Source organism: Chaetura pelagica, unplaced genomic scaffold (assembly GCF_000747805.2).
Source record: "Chaetura pelagica isolate M959 unplaced genomic scaffold, ChaPel_1.0 scaffold695, whole genome shotgun sequence".
NCBI classification, from domain to species: Eukaryota; Metazoa; Chordata; class Aves; order Apodiformes; family Apodidae; genus Chaetura; species Chaetura pelagica.
Genome location: NW_009953191.1, coordinates 100,817 through 120,906, shown reverse-complemented (window position 1 = coordinate 120,906; position 20,090 = coordinate 100,817). Strand labels below are relative to the sequence as shown.

At 36.6% G+C, this 20,090-nt stretch overlaps 1 protein-coding gene across 1 annotated transcript in view; it reads right to left on the bottom strand.

Moving 5' to 3' along the window:
- Positions 1–19,267, bottom strand: part of CLSTN2 (calsyntenin 2) — a gene marked incomplete at its 5' end in the record, with an annotated part of 182,609 nt that extends 163,342 nt beyond the window's left edge. The window contains one exon of the mRNA XM_009997355.1: positions 19,115–19,267. Within this exon, the coding sequence (XP_009995657.1) occupies positions 19,115–19,267 (153 nt within the window). The remainder of the gene's footprint in view (positions 1–19,114) is intronic.
- Positions 19,268–20,090: the final 823 nt, after the last annotated feature.

Sequence of the window (20,090 nt, the reverse complement as noted above, 5' to 3'; positions counted from 1 at the left end):
TGCTTCACCTGCTCATCTAGTGCTTTTGTCTTAGCGTTATTTCTAACCCTCATAAACCATCATATGGTGAGTCAGCTTAAAATGCATCAAAAGAACTAAAATATCATCATATTTTAACATAGTCATGGCTTTCTGACTTAGTAGGAGTTTTTTCAGAACCTTTACATACATTTTTAGAGTTATTAATGAGTTTTCTTACTCTAAGCATTCTCTTGATGTTTTGAGAAATCAGATCTTTTTTCATTTTTCAGTTCTTAGGAAGCTGAGTCACCACCTCTTCATCTGGATCAGGATCAACACCCATGGAATTGTTCATCCACGGGCAGTTTATTCACTCCCTTCTATGAAGGTATCATGATACTGAGATAAAAACTTAAGAACACATTAACACAAGAGGTTTATTACCATATCTAATTCTGCTCAACAAAGCAACAGTAATAGGCAAGGAAAGTTCTAACCAAGATCACTTTTAACTATACATCAGACCATGGCAAGGGAACAGAGAGAACAGAAAGACTCTAAGAGCAAGTCATACTTTTTCTGCTGTGCTTCCATATGCAGTATAAAAGCACACTTTACAGTAAATAGTAGGCAGTGTCTTCCTACTTAAATCACACAGATTGAAGCATAAGCCTGTTTTGTTTTCAGTGCAGCAGCTGAGTGCTGTGTGTCCAGCTCCATTCCCAACAGCATGTGGTTTCTTCAGTGAGACTGATATGACAAGTGCTGTATATCCTATTGTGGCACACCCTCAGAGGGACTGGACCAAGATCAACAATGTATTTTGTAACGAGCATTGAAAACCTGGCAGATGGCAAGGGGTGGGACAAATCTGCTTCAAAGAGACACATTTTAATAAAAAATACTATACAATGTTTACAGGGCTTTTCATTGCACATTATTTCTCTTGCTTTTCCTGATGCTGTTCCTAGTAGCAGTTCTCAGCAGTTCTCACCAGCAGGTTTCCACAAATAAGGACAGCATTGAGTTAGCATAAATAGGCAAACTTCATGGAAGTCAACAGAGCTGCATGATTTTCCCTTTTGGCCTACGTACACTTTTCGTGAGATACTGTAGGAGTGAAGCACTGGGAGAACAGGGCATACAGAAACACAAACCCTCGCATTCAGTGAAGTTACCAGCTGGGATGTAGAGGCTTAGCTGTCCTAAATAAGGAGTCCCAGTCCAAAACCATCTAGAAGTTGATGTTAAGCAACTGTCATCCTTTCTAAGATTCTTGTTAATATTAGTGTTATATTTAATTTAATTTAATTTACTTTCTGTACACTGGATTCCAAATCTAATACAACATTAGCTGTTCCTGTCTTAATTCATGACTTTTCATTATCACACCTGGAACCTCTCCACGACAAGCATCTCAGTAAGGAGCTGATGTCAGAAATGTCCATTAAATCTGTCACATGTACTAACAAATCAATCAAGTACCAAAGTGCTTTTTGATTTTTTTCTTTTCAGCAGCTTGTTAGAAAAGGATCCACCTGACTTGAGAAAAACAAAACACACCAGGCCTGAAATACTGTGGTAAATAGTTGTATCCACTGCTGCAGAATAACTATCACTTAAATATCTTTGTAATATAACAGGAATAAGTGAATTTTAAATGCTCAAATTAATTTTAAAGTTAGTGAATTAAATACTTTTTAAATTAATGAATAAAATTTCATTTAAAATACAATTTTCTTATGGAGATTAATTTCTATAGTGGGCTAGTAATCGCTCTCATTCATTAATCAAAAATATTTTTCCTGCTGTTTTAAAACTGACCTGAAAATGCAAGTAAATTATTGTACCTTATTAATTTTAAAAATCAAGGAAAAATTAGAAGTTTAAAAATTCAATTCCCTCACATTTTCAAAGATATTGTAAATCTGTTTTTCAGTATTTGTATCACCATATTAATTGCACACAGATAATCTGGAGTCACATGCCATCAAGTAATTAAAAATAATCAGTTTGCAGAACTAGCTATTTTTCTTTCAATCTTTTAATTATTTTCTGATCTTAATATATGAGAGAATTCTAAAAAAACCCCTAACTTGTCATATGAATTATTGTATTCCAGAAATAGTGTTTTATCGTTGTTTGTGTATACCAAATGTATACACAAGTTCATTTTGTCCAAAAGATGTTATTACACAATAGAAATTTTATAAATAATGTGCATCATAAACATATACAATATACCTACCTAAATTTTATCTATTCAAATCTTCATGGGTTACTAGTAAGAGCAGAAAGTCTCAAGTTCAGTGTCATGGAAGGGCATGAAAAAACAAACCAACTTTTCAATCCACTTGACTGAAACAAGACACTGAGCAGGGGGGTGGAACTGGAAAAGAGGGAGAGTGAGAACCAGGGAGAGAGCAAGCAAGAGAAATCTTTTCCTGAAGAAGGACTGCGATACAAAAAAGAAAACTGAAGTTGCCTAGATGGTACTGCCTGGAGATTTCACATTATTTAAACACACCAGCATGTCCTCTGAACTCAGCTCAGCTGAGCTGATTGTTTAGGCAGCTCTAGTGTTTGACACCACAGTACAGCAGGTGACAACAGGGTCTCTGTGGCACCAGTGAGGTGGCAGAGTGTGTAATACTGCAAAAGACTAACACGAATGATAGTCAGTTTTCTCAAAATATTGTCAAGTCCACTATAATTCTGCACACACACCGCAGCTCATTGCCTCCTGATTAAAGAGCAACGAAATGCCAAAAAGCTGAAATTATCTCCACTGGGAGCAGAACAAGGACAACATAGAGCACTTCACACAAACTTCCCGGATGTATTAAGTAAGCGATTTTCTGCCCAAAATACTTCCATGACATGAGTGCAGGGCATCATTCCTGAGCCAACCTCCTACTTCCTTATTTTACCAGTTTATAGTAAATCATTCCTGTTCAACAAAGCTTGATGTTATTGCTCCTGCAGTAATATTGTGGAGAAAAGGTTTCCATATTTATTTTGAATGCATAATTATCCTTTTACTCTTTATACTTTGTACTAAGTTTTGTGATATACAGAAAACTTATATGGAACTTTCCTTCTAACTTCTACACTCCTCACACAAAACATTCTGGTCTCCACTAGTCCAGAGGAAGAACCTTTTAGATTAGTCAACAGAATCCTTTTAATGCAAATAGCTACTGACTTCAAGCAGGGGAAATTATGTATTTGTGCTTAACATTTGTGTCTATCCCTGCTTAATTAAGCATTTACAAGGCATTTCTAAAACTGTTTGACTTTTATAATTTTTTAATTAAAACTTAATTATATATTCCATGCATGTTAACTATGTAGGATATAGACAGAACAACAAGAAAAAAAAACTTACAGGAGCTACCTATGACCAAGTATCATTACTCAGAATAACCTGATCTGTTGCCAAGAAAGTCTGGCAGATGCAGATCTTTCTGGTGGCATAAGCAGGTGTAACCCCACTGCCTGTGTTTCTAGTGGCATAGGATCAATGCTGTGTTTTGCTTGCTCAGAGCACCAATAATGATACATAATACAGAAACATACACCTGACTAACTAGAGAAGTAACTTTTCTGTCTATTGCAGGGCAAATGGGGATATTTGCCCATTACAATGAGCCAATTAACAGTACAAAATAAACTGTAAAGAAAAACCTGCATCTAGTTTCCCTGAAGACCAAACAAAAAACCCACAAAACAGAGCTGAGGATTATGATCAGCAAGGAACTAGTCTTACAATACAAGTAAGTACATCATTGCAAAAAGAATTTAAAAGCTACACATTCAAGCAAGGAACAAAGAAAATCACAAGAACAGTTGATGGCTTGGAGAATTGCCACATCAGTGTCAATTGTGAACAACGAACAATTTCTCTCCTGTAGCTTAAAGTTTTCTGAAAGCAGCTTAATTTCAAAGACATTAATTTTTTAATTTAACAAGTAATTCAAGTAGTTTTGACCCCAATCTTCTTACTGCTTCATGCAAATTATCTTACTAATTTCATGTAGTTAGATAGCAGTAGCTAGATCATGAAAACATGTCATCTTCAATCAAATTCCCAATGCTTCCATACCCAAAGCATTTTTTTTCATCAATCCAGTCCACTTGCATCTGAAAACAGTGGTGAGGATTCAGAACATTCAATTTAGGTAGCTCACCACAGAAGCTGTCAGGAGCCTGCCTTCTCCACCCAGTTCATGGAGTTGTTTCCAAAGCCCTATTGCCCAAAGCCCAACTAAGTTCTAGCCCATGAACTGTTCTCTCTACATTGCCCTTCAGTCTGAGAAACAAGAGAGATCCTGACATCAGAGACCATTTAAAATAAAGACTTGATATGTTTAATACAGACATGTCAGGCTTCACTTACAGATGTTACAGCTATTTCCAAATAACTGAACAAAATTCCTATATGCTAGTCTAGTGTCACTGGCATTTAAGACAATCAGTGAAGATACCAAGAGATCCTCCTGATATCTGGAATTAGATTAGATAATTCTAATTCTTCCATTGGTTTGGGTTTGTTGTTGGTTGGGTTGTTTTTTTTGTTTCAATGAAAAGTATTTGGTACCAAATTAATACTCACAGCCTGCATACAGTCTTATTTCCTTTCAGAACTTTGACACAATCCAATCAGGAAGGTACCTTTAGTGTCATGGTGTAATTTTACTCATACCATTTGAGATAGCATTTTTAACTAGCAAGCCTGACCAATGGGCATTTAGGTGACATTTGAGTCTCACTGCAATACAAGTATGACACCTTTCGAAAGAAAGGGTTGTACTATTTGACATGGCACCAAGAACAAAGTAGTATATCGTCTTTCTTCAGAAAAGGGCATCATTAGGTGTATAAACCTGAGCATTTCTTTTCATGTATTTTATGTAATAATTACTGTTGTATAATTATTGTCTATGACCCCATTAGTTCAATAACATTATTACTGAAGTTCATAGAATCATAGAATCCTAGGGGTTGGAAGGGACCTCGAAAGATCATCCAGTCCAACCTCCCTGCCAGAGCAGGGTCACCTAGAGTACATCACACAGGAACGCATCCAGGTGGGTTTTGAATGTCTCCAGTGAAGGAGACTCCACAACCTCCCTGGGCAGCCTGTTCCAGTGCTCTGTCACTCTCACAGTAAAAAAAAATAAAATCAGATATTCAGCTTGAACCTCCTATGCTCCAATTTGCACCCATTACCCCTTGTCCTATCATTGGTCATCACTGAGAAAAGCTTAACTCCATCAAGTTCACTCATCCCTCTCCCTAAGTTAGTCAGATTGAACATATAATAAGAATGAGAAATAATGACAGCTTGGTTTAAGAATATCACTCATAATGAGCCAATAAGATCTACCCAGATCTGTGCAACTTCTCCTTTTTAAAGATCTGTGTTTTCGCAAACACAGTGATACAAAAACTACCTCAAAAAGTCAGGACTGGTCATATAATGAAAGAGGCTTATGGTAGGAAGGTCAAAGAAAAAAATATGGAAGTCTTCAGCAATCTTTGAAGATATTGAATTTAAAATCCTTGACCATAAGTACCTGTGAAATGTTCAGAACACAGTAAATAATGTGTTCAGTGAAAAATGCCATTTTAGATTAGCCAACACTATTCATGCATTTTCTTTCAAACTTGGTTAGTTTTAGATTAGAAGATTCTATACATTTGGTTTGTTTATGGCTCAAACTTGAAATGAGACTAAATAAAAATGTATACATGATGATTAGTAAGGAGGAAATTTCAGCATAACACAGTGAGAATAATTAGATCAAATAATTCTTCAACTGACTAACTCAAAATATAAGACTCACTTCTCTAAAGAAACGAGTAGGTATGAAAGCTAGTCTTAACAACTCTGGGAACTAAACTCTTCCGACTGAAATTAAAAGCTTCATTTTTATTTATTCTGCTTTTCATCGCAAAAGATAAAAAATAATAAATCAAGTTATAGCCCCAGCAGTAAGATTATCAAGGGTTTGGGTTTGGTTTTTTTTTTGTTATTAGGGTGCTTTGGGGATTTAGGTTTGTTGGGTTGGGGGGGGGGGGGAGAGTTTGTTTGTTTTAACTTCTGCTTTTCTGTCACTTAAGCTTCTATAATGTCTGAAGATCAAAGCAATACAAAAAAAGCCAGAAGGGACAGTAGGTTCAGCAAATAGTTCGTTTTCTCTGGTAATAAAGTCTTTCCTTTACAAAGCTGTTTAAAGTTAAAAGTAAATTAATACATTGCAATAATCTGAAACAAATACAGTCCAACAGTGTGGCAATTTTGAATCTCTACCAGTCTCTTTCACAACCTCTCCTCCAAAAATTTGTTCACAACAACAGTTACCCAGAAAAGTAAGTCCCAGTGAGAGATGAGGTCTCAAAATTAATCAAGGGCAGACAATAAAGCTTCTTCTTAATGTGGTATTCAACTATTTAAATACTATATTTTAAATATTGTAGCACATTGAATGGTATTAATTGCATATATCATAAACTGTCATATTTAAAAATACTAATAGAGGTTTTATATTAGTGTCTATTCGCTTTTTATACACTCTCTAAAAAAACACTGAGAGAATGACAAATAAAAAGCTATTTACTTGATATATGTGGTCAAGGTTCACAAGGGACATGTGGCCTTTCATGACTATTAAGTGATTATAGTCAACACTAAAGTGCTATACAAGATAACACAATATGGATATGAACCACTGCCAAAGTGTTTACTCAATACAATCTGAACATTTTGCCACAAGAGTGAACTGTTAGAACCAGTCAGCTGCCACCTATGTTCTGCGCACTTCCTTCTGATTTATATGAGCACAAGACTCATAAAGAGAATTTATAGGTCAGCAGTCAAAGTTAAACAATTGGTGTTAGGAATTTTTATTTATAAGTAATACTTTCCAGACCTTCATTTTCCTGTGTATTCTATATAGTCACAGTAGCTAAAAGTGAGCTAGTATTCTACACAGAAAGCTAAGGCTCCTACTTAGAAACAATTTATTTTGAAATAAAAGTATCATTCCAATAAAAAGAGCAAGGCTTCCACTAAACAGTAAAGCCTATTTGCCTATTTGACTGAGCTTAGAGAAAATAGCCAGATAAAAAAACATTGCTAGCTGACTTCAGCTTCAGAAGATTCTTTTTATAGGCTAAACACACAGAAAAAAGGACAGTGGAGGAAACCCTAGGCCAAGAGAACAAATTGGTTTGATCCATTTCACAGAGCCAGAAGCAGGAGAATTGAGTAGAAAATCAATGTCCTAAACTACCTGTCCAGAGTTTGATTTCTCTATATTCTCCTCCCCCCTCTTGCTTCATAAAAGTAGTTTCATGTGCATTTTTTAGGCTGTCCTAGCAACAAAGGGAGCAATAGCACTTGCAGGTTATTGAGAGAACTTATTCTAGCCCTGAAAAATATTTTTTCAGCTGTGAGTGGAAAGTAGCAGGTTTAAAATAAAGTGGGGCTTCTCAACAACTCTATCTGTAAGATAATTGCTGACCAGCAAGCAAAAGGAACTCTGAAGCTGTTCTTTTAAAAAGTTTTTAATATTTAGAAAGTATTTCAAGCAAACAAGGTGTCCCTCTGCTGCCTTACACTAAGTCAGATAAGTTCCATTCTGAGAAATACATTTTAACATGACATTTTCCCAAGTAATTTAGCCTATTGATTTTATTTTTAAAGCAAACTGGAATACTGTAGTGCCAATTTTGTTGCAGTAAGCTTTGAAGAGGTGAAAATTCGAGGTCCACTTGTTATGTTACTAAAACTTCATGGTATTATTAATTACTTAAGTCTGCATATATAACGTTTCATGCCTTTACAATTTTTTTTTTTTTTTTTAATTCATGATCCTTCACTTATGAATATGACAACATAGGAACAGACAAGAAGAAGGAAATATAGAATCATAGAATTATTCAGGTTGGAAAAGACCCTTAGAATCACCGAGTCCAAGCATCATCCCTACTCTACAAAGTTCTCCCCTAAACTCTAAACCATATCTACCATATGTCAAAAAGAGAGATGTAATTGAGTTAATGGAAAGACCATGCAAGGAATGAAAGCATGAAGATAGATATTAAGGTGGAAGTCACACACTTTGACTCAGAATAGTTGTTTATACATTCTTTCACTTGAGTCCTCACACTACATCTTTCAGCCCTCCCTCTGAGTGTCCCTTATGCTACTGCAGCAATAGACATAAAGATGGCCACAGATTTTGAATGCCCATGTTGATATACCCATAAAAGCAAAAATGGACAGGTCAAATTTACTGCTTCTTGAATACCAAATGATGAAAACAAACTGCAACAAGGAAAAAGGGTATCAGAGATATCATTCCTGTTTGTTTCAATTTCTTCACTGTCCAGCTTCATGCCTTTGAATTATGCTTGCTGTCACCATTTTCAAAACAGTTTATAACAATAAATGTTAAAAAAGGCTTATTCGTACCTGAAAGTTAAGAATTTAAGGGATTACAACAGTCACTGCAAGTATGACAAAGAGATCTAACTATAGCAGGGTTCTGTTACGTCTTTCACTTGCTTGCACATATTTGGCAAGCACTAATTTTAAGACATGACTGTTCAAACCCAAGGGAGCCCTCAATGCATCACTCCCACCATAGTAACAGAACTATTTATCATGCTTTTCATCCCCAAAAAAGAAGATTCAAAGGCAAATATTTATTTATTTAAATTACACATGCTGCTAATCAGTATGAGACTGCTATTACCAAACAGTAAGTCTAATAATCTACCCTTATTCACTGAGTTTAGTTCTATGGATTCAATATTTCCTATCTCTTAGAAATGTCTCCAAAAAGGTGTTTATTAGCAATGTTTTATACAGCCTGCATTATCATCACCATAGTTGATAGAGCCCAAAGATTTTTATCAATTAAGAATTGCTGATGAATTAAAAACATCTATTGTCACTTTCATTTCACTTTCTAATAGTGCCACAATTTTTATTTTATGTCTATATTATAAATAGACAAGTAATATTTAGAAGACGCTTTGAAATTCCATAACTGAAGCATTAGCAAAAGCGTTTAGAAAAAAGTGGTTGCTCCTTAATGGATATTTATCTTTACAAGTGAAATTAAAATTCATAGTTCACCATCAGTGACCACTAAAGAAAAAAAACCAAAACATAAAAACTCATTACAAAGTCTTGTAAAAGTAAAATATTTTTTAGGTCAAAAACATAGCATCCTTTGTATTAACAGTATAATTTCAAAGAATAAAATGGGAAAGACAATTTTTAAGTATTATTTTCCTATAAAATTTGCCTGGTATCACAGAATCTTAGGAGTTGGAAGGGACCTCCCTTGACCTACTAACCACACCTTTTCTAATACACCCCAGGATGCCATTGGCCTTCTTGGCTACAAGGGCACATTGCTGGCTCATGGCCATCCTCCTGTCCACTAGGACCTCCAGGTCCCTTTCCCCTACTTTGCTTTCCAATAGGTCAGTCCCCAGCCTATAATGGTATATGGGGGTTGTTCTTCCCCAGATGTAAGACTCTACACTTGCCCTTGTTATATTTCATTAAATTTCTCCCTGCCCAACTCTCCAACCTGTCTAGGTCTTGCTGAATGGTAGCACAGCCTTCTGGTGTGTCAGCAATTCCTCCCAGTTTAGTGTCATCAGCAACTTGCTGTCAGTGCACTCTGTTCACTCATTCTGGTCGTTGATGGATTTTGGAATAGTACTGGTCCCGATACTGACCCCTAAGGGACACCACTAGATATATTAGGTCTTGTTAAGATTAAGAGTTTATCATTCCAGTGTTATTGCATTTGGTTTCATTGCGCTTTTTTATTAAATTCTGGATTCAGTTCAAATGAAACAATTGTTATCCAGAACTGTCAATGACTCTACATTGCATTTCTATTTTTCACAACAATTGCAACCTTACAGATGAAGCTCAAGGTTTTTAGCAGACTAGCAGGAAGGTCCAAGAAAACCAAATCTCTCAATTTCCCCTGTCACAAACAGGGCTGCAGGATTACAATAATTCCCACAGTACAAATCATCTGAACTTGGCACAGACCTTTACAATTTTGAATCAAACAGTCCTTCACTGGAGACATTCAAAACCCGCCTGGATGCGTTTCTGTGTGATGTGCTCTAGGTGACCCTGCTCTGGAAGGGGTTTGGACTAGATGTTCTTTCAAGGTCCCTTCCAACCCCCAGGATTCTATGAGTCTATGATATATACTGGGGTTTTCTCTTTTAGAAAGCCTCGTTTTACTGGATTATTTATCACCAGCACTAGTTCTGATAACTGTTAAAATTTGTATTTTTAAATTAAATTATTAATTAAATTTTGTGACCTAGAAGCGTTGAAATTCCAGTCCTTTCCAGTTATGTTTCTCAAGTGTTCTGAACAGCCCAGATGTTTAACAGCTGACACTTTTCCTGATAACTTCAGTTATAACCTTTTTCAATTAAAGAGATTTTTTTTAAGTAAGGAGTCATTTAGTATGACACTTCAGTACTATAAAATGCCAGATTCTGTTCTGGTCCTCATGTGTAAGTTTGCACACCCACCCTAACTTTCCAAGGATCAAGTCTAATTTATAAAGAAAACTATTAAAAAATAGCTTCAGTTTATTTCACATCTATATTTTCCATAATAAGCCTAAAAGCACAAAAAAAAAATATTGAATGACAATCACTTGGTTACTTTCTTAGTTCTTTCTTGTGTTGAATAATTAAGCATGTTCAGGTGTAATAAAATTTATCTAAACATTCTCATTCATTACTTTTTTGTTTGTCAAAAGTAATTTACATTCACTGTCCATGCATTAAAGTCTGATTTTCTTCCTAACCACTTACTCTGCAATGACAGACTATTCAGCAGCTACTAAAAAGCTCCATTAGAACAGTCTGAATTCTTGAACCTTTAGTCTTGTTTAGAGACGTTAATGTTGCCTGCTTTTATGTCACTACTGTCAAAATTACTTAGAAAGACAGTTAGTTGTCAAAAACTTTTAAGAATAAAAAAACCCCCTCATCTCTGAACTACGAGGACTAACCAATAGAGGTCACTGTCAGAGTGATTTTTTTTTGTGCATTCTTAATCTGAAGCCTGAGTACATATCACTCTACTGCATGACAAATGAGCAGCATTTCTTAGGTCAAAATCAGCACCTCTGGAATCGACTGTGCTATTGTCAATCTCTTATTCCACCTTAGGTTATGATCACTATGAAGGGATTCTTTTCATGCCTATAAAGGCTACAATTTTAACTACATTACATTATGAAATGGAAACTTCAAAAATAGATGTTTTAAAAATCAGCAGGTGATTTGTTATAAACAACAGCAGTAGTCCCTTGCTTCATTTATAGTTCAGCTTTTTTGATCATGCATCATTTTCACAGTGAAATATTTAACAAACGTTAATTCTGGGCATCATAAATCCAAAAAAAAAGCAGCTTGAAACTTAATGGTCCCAATGCCCTCTGGGGCCAAAATGACCCAGATTTACCTTGGTGCCACACATTGCATCCAAATGCACGTGTATCAGCCTGATAATGGTGGCACAGGGAAGAGTCAGGCTCTTCCCTTTCAAGGTGAAAAGGACATTCATCATCTCATTGTTTTGAAAGTTACCTCCTATTTCTCTCCTTCATGTCTGTATCAGTAACACAATGAACAGCAGAAGCCCACCCACATCCCCATGCTGTTTGAGATGCTCACAGTGCTTTTAGGGAGCAAGATAAAAGGTTGTTGCTACAAAAATAGAATGGGAATAATCTGCTCTGCCTAGCCCTGGTGGATAGGACATAAAAGGGCTAAAATTGTGGTAGACAAAGTTCAGGTTACACACCATGAAAAACAGTGAGTATGGTGAAGGCTAGAATAGACTGCCCAGGGAAACTGTTGCATCTTTGTCATTATAGATCTTTAAGATTAGGACAAAAAGCTATTTATCAAGAATGACAAAGGTATAATGTGCCTTGGGCAGGAAGATGGACTAGAGACATCCTGAAGTCCCTTTTAAATCTTTTTTTTGCACAATATTGCTGATAAAATGGACTTACTGTTATGAAAATGCAGACAGGTGTCCTTTCCAAATAACCTTCCAAAATTCTACAGCATTTTGTGAGGGTTTTTTGCTGTCACACAAATAGAATTTTGTAAAATTGATTCAGTTAATCTCACCTTGTTTCTAGCCAAACCACTCCTAGCCCTGAAAGTCAAATTCTTGAAGTGATTTCCAGCCTCATAATCAGGGTAAGACAGCGGACTGTTGTACGGCTGACCCTACAGGTTTATGCAAGTCTAATTAAAGTTACAATCCTCCTTTCAGGCGGATTTTATTATTATTTTTTAAAGATAAATTCTTCCAAAAGCTTTCCTAAATTAGATAAGCTTAAAAATATTATTTGAAGAGAAGGACAACCTGTTTCCACAGTTTCTTCATGTTTTTTGGGATGTAAGTTTCTTTTTTCTTTCAGTCATGCCCTGGAAAATGCTCCAGGCTGCTGTGGTGAGCCTAGGTATTCCAAAAGTATTTTGTATCTCAATACTACTGTGTGTGAAAATCCCTCCCAGGTCAGGACTTGAAAACCTGAAGTTTGAAAAACTACTCGCATTGGTTCTGACACTTACCATCCACAATGGTAATTGCAAACCTTCCTTCAAAGCTATGGGTCTGAAAAATTCCTTGCATGAAAAAAAAAAAAAAAAAAAGTATGTTCATACCATGATAATTTTAAGCACCATAATTTTACAAATAAGCCAATTCTTGCACAATTCATAGTAGATTTATAAGATAAAGAGACACCAAAGTCCATTCATTGCAACCTTGTGAAAGTCTTCATGCTCCAGTTATGAAATAGGCCAATGACATCTGACAGGCAGCATTTTCACAGGCACATTTAGTCCTGTTAGTCCTCCCTGGAAACACTGATCTGTTAAGAGGGTAACTGCACAGAAGATTTTTCTCCTCTCATCACCCTTGATTTTACACATTAGACAGAGGTGAGACAAAAAAGTGCTGATTATAGTAATTTTCTCCTATGACCATTCCATGACTAGTGTCTTGATGTGCACAATAATTTGCACTGCTACAAGGGGTTGACAAGACAGTTAATAAAAGTCTTATCTTAGTAGCCATGGAGAGGAACAAAGGCACAGATATTAGGAATAATTTTAACATTTCCAGAATCATAGAATCATAGAATCTTAGGGGTTGGAAGGGACCTCGAAAGATCATCTAGTCCAACCCCCCTGCCAGAGCAGGGTCACCTAGAGTACATCACACAGGAACACATCCAGGTGGGTTAAAAAAATTTTTTCGGATATTCACCTTGAACTTCCTATGCTCCAATTTACACCCATTACCCCTTGTCCTATCACTGGTCATCACTGAGAAAAGCCTAACTCCGTCCCCCTGACACTCACCCCTTACATATTTGTAAACATTGATGAGGTCACCCCTCAGTCTCCTTTTCTCCAAGCTAAAGAGACCCAGCTCCCTCAGCCTTTCCTCATAAGGGAGATGTTCCACTCCCCTAATCATCTTCGTAGCTCTGCGCTGGACTCTTTCGAGCAGTTCCCTGTCCTTTTTGAACTGAGGGGCCCAGAACTGGACACAATACTCCAGATGTGGCCTCACCAATGCAGAATAGAGGGGGAGGAGAACCTCTCTTGACCTACTAACCACACCCTTTCTAATGCACCCCAGGATGCCATTGGCCTTCTTGGCCACAAGGGCACATTGCTGGCTCATGGTCATCCTCCTGTCTACCAGGACCCCCAGGTCTCTTTCACCTACACTACTCTCCAGCAGTTCAGCCCCCAACCTGTACTGGGACATGGTGTTGTTCTTCCCCAAATGTAAAACTCTGCACTTCCCCTTGTTGAATTTCATCATGTTTCTCCCCGCCCAACTCTCCAACCTATCTAAGTCTCTCTGAATGGCAGCACAGCCTTCTGGTGTGTCAGCCACTCCTCCCAGCTTAGTGTCATCAGCAAACTTGCTGAGGGTACATTCTATACCCTCATCCAGGTCGTTGATGAAGATGTTGAACAACACCGGTCCCAGTACCGACCCCTGTGGGACTCCACTAGTCACACACCTCCAACCAGATTCTGCCCCATTGACTACAACTCTCTGACTCCTTCCTTTCAACCAGTTCCTAATCCACCTCACTTCCTGATCACCAAACCCATACCTGATCAACTTTTCTACAAGGATGCTGTGGGAGACGGTGTCAAATGCTTTACTGAAATCAAGATAAACCACATCTACCGCTCTACCATCATCTATCCACCTAGTAATTTCCTCATAGAAGGCTATGAGGTTAGTCAAACATGATTTACCCTTGATAAAACCATGTTGACTGCTCTTGATGACCCCCATGTCCTTGATGTGCCTGGAGATAGTGACAAGAACAAGTTGTTCCATCACCTTTCCAGGGATGGAGGTGAGGCTGACCGGTCTATAGTTACCCGGGTCCTCCTTCTTGCCCTTCTTGTAGACTGGAGTGACATTTGCTATCCTCCAGTCCTCAGGCACCTCACCTGTTGCCCATGATTTACTGAAGATGATGGAGAGTGGCCTAGCAATGACCTCCGCCAGCTCCCTCAGCACCCTTGGGTGCATTCCATCTGGACCCATTGATTTATGGATGTCCAGATTACTCAACTGATCCCTAACTCAATCCTCATCTACTATGTCAAACTCCTCATCTATCCTGACTTCTTCTGGGGCTATATGAATCTGGGGCTCATGGGGAAATCCTGCAGGAGTAAAGACAGAGGCAAAGAAGGCATTCAGCACCTCTGCCTTCTTTATATCCTCTGTCACCAGGGCTCCCACCTCATTCCTCATTGGGCCAATATTGCCTCTAGTGCTAGTTTTGCTAGCTATGTATTTGAAAAAGCCCTTTCTATTATCCTTAACCTGACTTGCAAGGTTAAGTTCCAAGGAGGCCTTAGCTTTCCTAATTGCCTCCCTACATCCTCTGACAACAGTCCTATATTCCTCCCAAGTGACCAGCCCCTCCTTCCATGATCTGTAGATTTTCCTTTTCCACTTAAGTTTGCCCAGTAGTTCCTTCTTTAACCATGCAGAAAGAAGAGAAAACAGAAATACTGTTGATAATTTAGAATAGGTCTTTGCCACAACTAACATTTAAGCTGCAAAAAAGTGAACTTGAGAATGGGTATAAGAAACAAACCAAAGCACACCGGGCAAATAAGAATCATCAATGAATATTAAATGTGCCTTAATAGCTTAGTTCTGCTTTTTTGCTAAGTGACAAAGTAGTTATTAGGTGAAAGATTATTTGCTTTGGAGAAATACATGAAATGCATAAAATACTTGTGCACCAGGGCAATCAACAGAAGCAAGATGATCTGTACATTGCTCAAAGCATCCCTGAAAATACCCAGCTAAGAGCTGGGAAACCTGCACTGCTTCCAGGCTCCTCTTGCTGAACTCAGAGCTGTTACAGTGAGTGGGCACAAACAGCCCCTCTGGTTCCTTTAAGCCAGGGCTGTACAGCATACCTGTGCTTTCCCACAAGAAACAACAGTTCACTCTCATTATCTGCTGGTATCTGCTATTAGTAGTGCACACCTTGTCATCATTATAATCACAGGGACCATGGTGCTTGCCTATCTAGAGGTATCACAGACCTCAACTCTTTGTTTTATTAAGGATAATCTAAACAACTTGGAGAGAAAAACTCAGTGAAGTTTATAGACCTCAATGCATGTCCCCAGCACATTAATTTTGACATGAAACTTTAGGACTTAACACTAGTGGACCACCTCTCTCCTTGCCTTTGCCACAACTCTAAGGACTACCTTTCCTAACTTTCACAGTAAAGCACGATTCCAAAAGGACTACACTCTACCAAGCAAAATTTAGCAATAAAGAGGGAATAAATAGGTATAATTTACTAAATAAATGCATGAAATAAATATGCATTTCACCTACTGTGGTCTGTCACCCCTTGCAATGATAAACCCAGTACATTTTCCTCAGACTGTCACTAATGGTAGATGAGCACTTAAAACAAAAGAAGAAATTAAGTAAGATTACACTGTCAACAAAACATCTAGCTATGCAGCCATACGGGCAGTCCCTAGGAACATCAATCTGGTGGTTACTTGAGAATTTTTTATTTCTGTTGTTAGTTTAGTTTGGTTTGTATGGAACTTATGCCCATGTGAAAACTGAAAGTATCTATACCAGCTGGGTTGAGGGATTTTTTTGTTTGGGATTCTGCTCTTCTTTTGATTTCTTGGAGGGTTTGTTTTCTTTTGTTTGTTTTCTGGGTATTTTTGAAGTCAAATATACCCTGCTATTATAGGAAAAAAACCAAACAACTCTGTTTTTATGAGCTAGCACAAATACTGATGGAACAACCAACAATCTACTGGTAAACTATTTCAGTGACTGTAGCTCCAGAGTAAGAAAGCATATACATTCAGTCTTAACTTGTTGAAGCAGATCTAAGTAGATATCTAAGCACAGTCAGAAACTGCCCTGGTATATTCTTGAATCTGGGCTAATTTTAAAAAAACATCAGTGGAAAATCTTTCAAAACACTATACATTTATACATTTATTTATTTATTCTACAGCAGTTTGACTAAATACTGAAAATATTAATAGAGTGATGGGAAAGGAACTATTGGAGCTCTGATTCTCTGAAAATTGAAGACTCATTATACTGTAGAATGTTTCCCACGCTTATATAAAATGTGGTAATTGAAGAAATTCCACATTAGAGCCCTATTAAATGTACAGCTGCTGAATATTGTTAATGTTGTATCTGTATCTATTTTCAGCTTTCTCCTACTAAATGCACAAATTGAATTTTCCCTAAAGACCTATAATAAAATTAATGGTATTACAAAAGCAAATAAAATTAAGTTATATTAGAAGAGAAATTAAAAACAGAAATAAGAAGTTACTCCAACAATTCTAAAAGGCATGTTTTAAAAAGTACACCATTTTTTTTAAAATCAAGTAGGGAAGCCAGAGTGTTCAAGGGAATCAAAGTTTCGATGAGCATTCTAAAATTACATCCAGATTGCAGATCAGAAGCCCAAACGTACAACTTTACCTGGAAATAAAGTATTCATTTCAGAGAATATGCATCAAGTGTTTTCCCTCCCAGACTCCATAATACTTCTTAAAATACAAAGAATTCAAATTCACATATGAAGAATCTAAATTACAACTACTGACTAATGTAACCTTTATGACTTACAGTTTGTAACTTACAGTTTGTACAGGTTCAGTATTTCAAAGGATGATTTTCTTGAAGAATAAATCACTAAATCATGAAAAAATATCTCAATTGTCCCAGTTTAAAAACTGTAAATCCCCAGTGATCAAAGAGTATGTCAATGTTTCAGAGGAAGCAACAAGTGTGATTAAAATCCCTCTAAAGATCCCAAGCGAATGCAAGTAAAAGAAGTAAACATGAGATGGAACATTTGTAGTAATAGAAAATTCCCCAAAAATAAAAAGCATCTTTTCACTAGAAATCCATTGTCATTCCTTAATAACTGTACCTGAAGATTCCATATCTAGGTTTAGTTTAGCAAGAAGTTTACATCAATGGTTTCCACAACCGTTTGTAAGAATGAATTGCACATGTATGTGAAAGTTACCATTATAAGAAAAAAGTATACCCGAATACATAACTGATAACTGTTCAAAGACTCATTCCACACCTCCTGTTTTAATATATAGTTGCTTCTTGATGAATGCATTAAAATTTTAATTTGGAAACAAGCACTTTTTCCTTTGCTTCAAAAACTAGTATCTGAGTCAGGACACCTTATCCTGAGCATCTTTGTATGAAATCCTGCTCTGATTATAACTAGTACCTCCCAGTTAGAGGCTCTCTACTTACCTCTGAATGGACATTAATTATACCTCCATTGACAAGTATGTCAGTGCCACAGGAACTGATCAGCAGACAAAAGTGTTTCATGCTTATATCCATGCTTTAATCCATACTTAAATGCTATTTGAGGCTTTAACCTCTGGCTAAATTATAGCTAAATCCTCTCCACTGAACACCTCCAGTGCATATATGGTTAAGGAATAAAAGTGTTCCGTGCAATGAAGAACCATAGGGTACCAGAAGTGAAAACCAATCTTGATATTAAAATTGGGTTCAATATATACATTTGTAAATCCCAGTTCTGCAGAGTATGAGTTTATGCCAGTATATGCTTTGGGGAAAATGGTTAGTAGCAATTTTTACATGATGCTGTGAAATGCTGTTTGGGCCAAGTACTTTGACTTACTACTTATTGAAATCAACTGTATTCCACATGAACAAGGATACTCATCTTTATTAGCTTCTTTCCTTATAAAAGATGAACATTCTTAAGCAATTTAACCTGTGTAACAACTGCATCTATTTAGGATCTTCAGAACAGCTGTCAAGCCTTAAAAATCTCCCTTTTCTTAAAAAAATATTTTTAATGAAGAAGGGAATTAAAGAGAAAATTTACATGACATGCAAAGGTAGTGTTTTATGCTTAGGGAATAAAAGGCAGAAAAATTAGACTTAATACAAGTAAAAACTGCTATATGACATACCTATATCACACAGCAAACTGATCAAAAATCTTCAAAACCCTCATTACATTTTCTGTCCAAGTCTTGACAGTTACAAAGTACTAACACAGTAACATAATATTTGAGCAACTTTAAATGTTTGTTTGGGCCAGGGAGTGATACAGAAGAGAGAAAGAGAGTTCTGTTATTACAGAATAAAATGAACTATGTATTACTACTTTAGGCAATTGTAATGATTAAATTCTCTAAAAGCAAATTCAAATTTAATTATATCATTCTAGTGCTTTCATTAAAAAATATGTTGATAGTGGAAGCCTGCTGGATTATGTTCTTTAAAATCACTTCTGCAGACACATTCATTGTAAAAGACACCTCATTTCAAGGTTTATTGGCCAACAGTCAAGTCCTGAGGATTCAGACACAGCCTCTAAACATATTCTTTAGATTACATTCTCTCTGCACAGCAAATTCATTCCTTATACATGCTAACAACTTCAAAAACCAATCCATTGGCTCAAATGCTGCTGTTGATAAATGCTCCTACCTGCAAAGGGAACAGGTGCATCTTTGTCCAAAGCAACAAGAGGAGGATCCAAAATGACAGTGTCATTGTTTTCAGTTATGATTCCATGGTACGACGTCTCAATCCAGGGCTTGTGTTTGTTCACTAGAAAATAAATAGCATGCCTAATTAGATCTGTGTTTTACATTAATTTAGCTCATATTATCTTTAAAGATAAATCATTTAACATATGCCCATTATTAAATTCACTACTCAAAGGCCACTGACAAGATCACAAAGTACTTTACAACTATTTAAATAACAAACCAAAATGCTATGCATGTAATACCACAACTTATTGATGAGAAAACAAACTCTTACAGATATTGCTCCAATTAAGACACCAAAATAAAAAGCCAATGGAGGCAATTTCAGAGTTCTGTACAGCATTTGGGATTCTAGCTTTCTGGCCAGTTGAAGTATTATGTATCTGTTATTTGAATGTGAATTGCCTCATAATCCAGACACATAAATATGCTCCACTTGTACTCTGATGTGACCCAAAGGTTTTGACTGACACTTGCAGTACAGAATAAGAGAGGATCTCTTGACTGAAGGCAGATACAATAAAAAAATAAAATGAAACATTAAATAGGAATTTGCATGAAAAGGGAACACCTTATGAAAACAGTACCAAAGCCAACTTTTCCTTCCTCTTGGTTGTGTTAATTGTCTAAGCCCTCATAAAAAACATAAAACCCCAAAAAAACCCTACAACAAACTCCCAAAAAGTTTTTCCTGGTACAAAAGATTCTACAGACTAGTTTTGATGACATTTTTCCTTAAGAAACAGTCTTTATATTCAGTGACTACAATTTTACAAGCCTTGTCTTTTTGCCATTACTGTCCCATGAGCAGTAACAGTCAAATGAGTGACAGCAACATAATTCCTTAAATTATGTCAGAGTGGGGAGAGAAAAAAGTACATTAGGAATAAGTTCTACAATTTAGCTCTAGA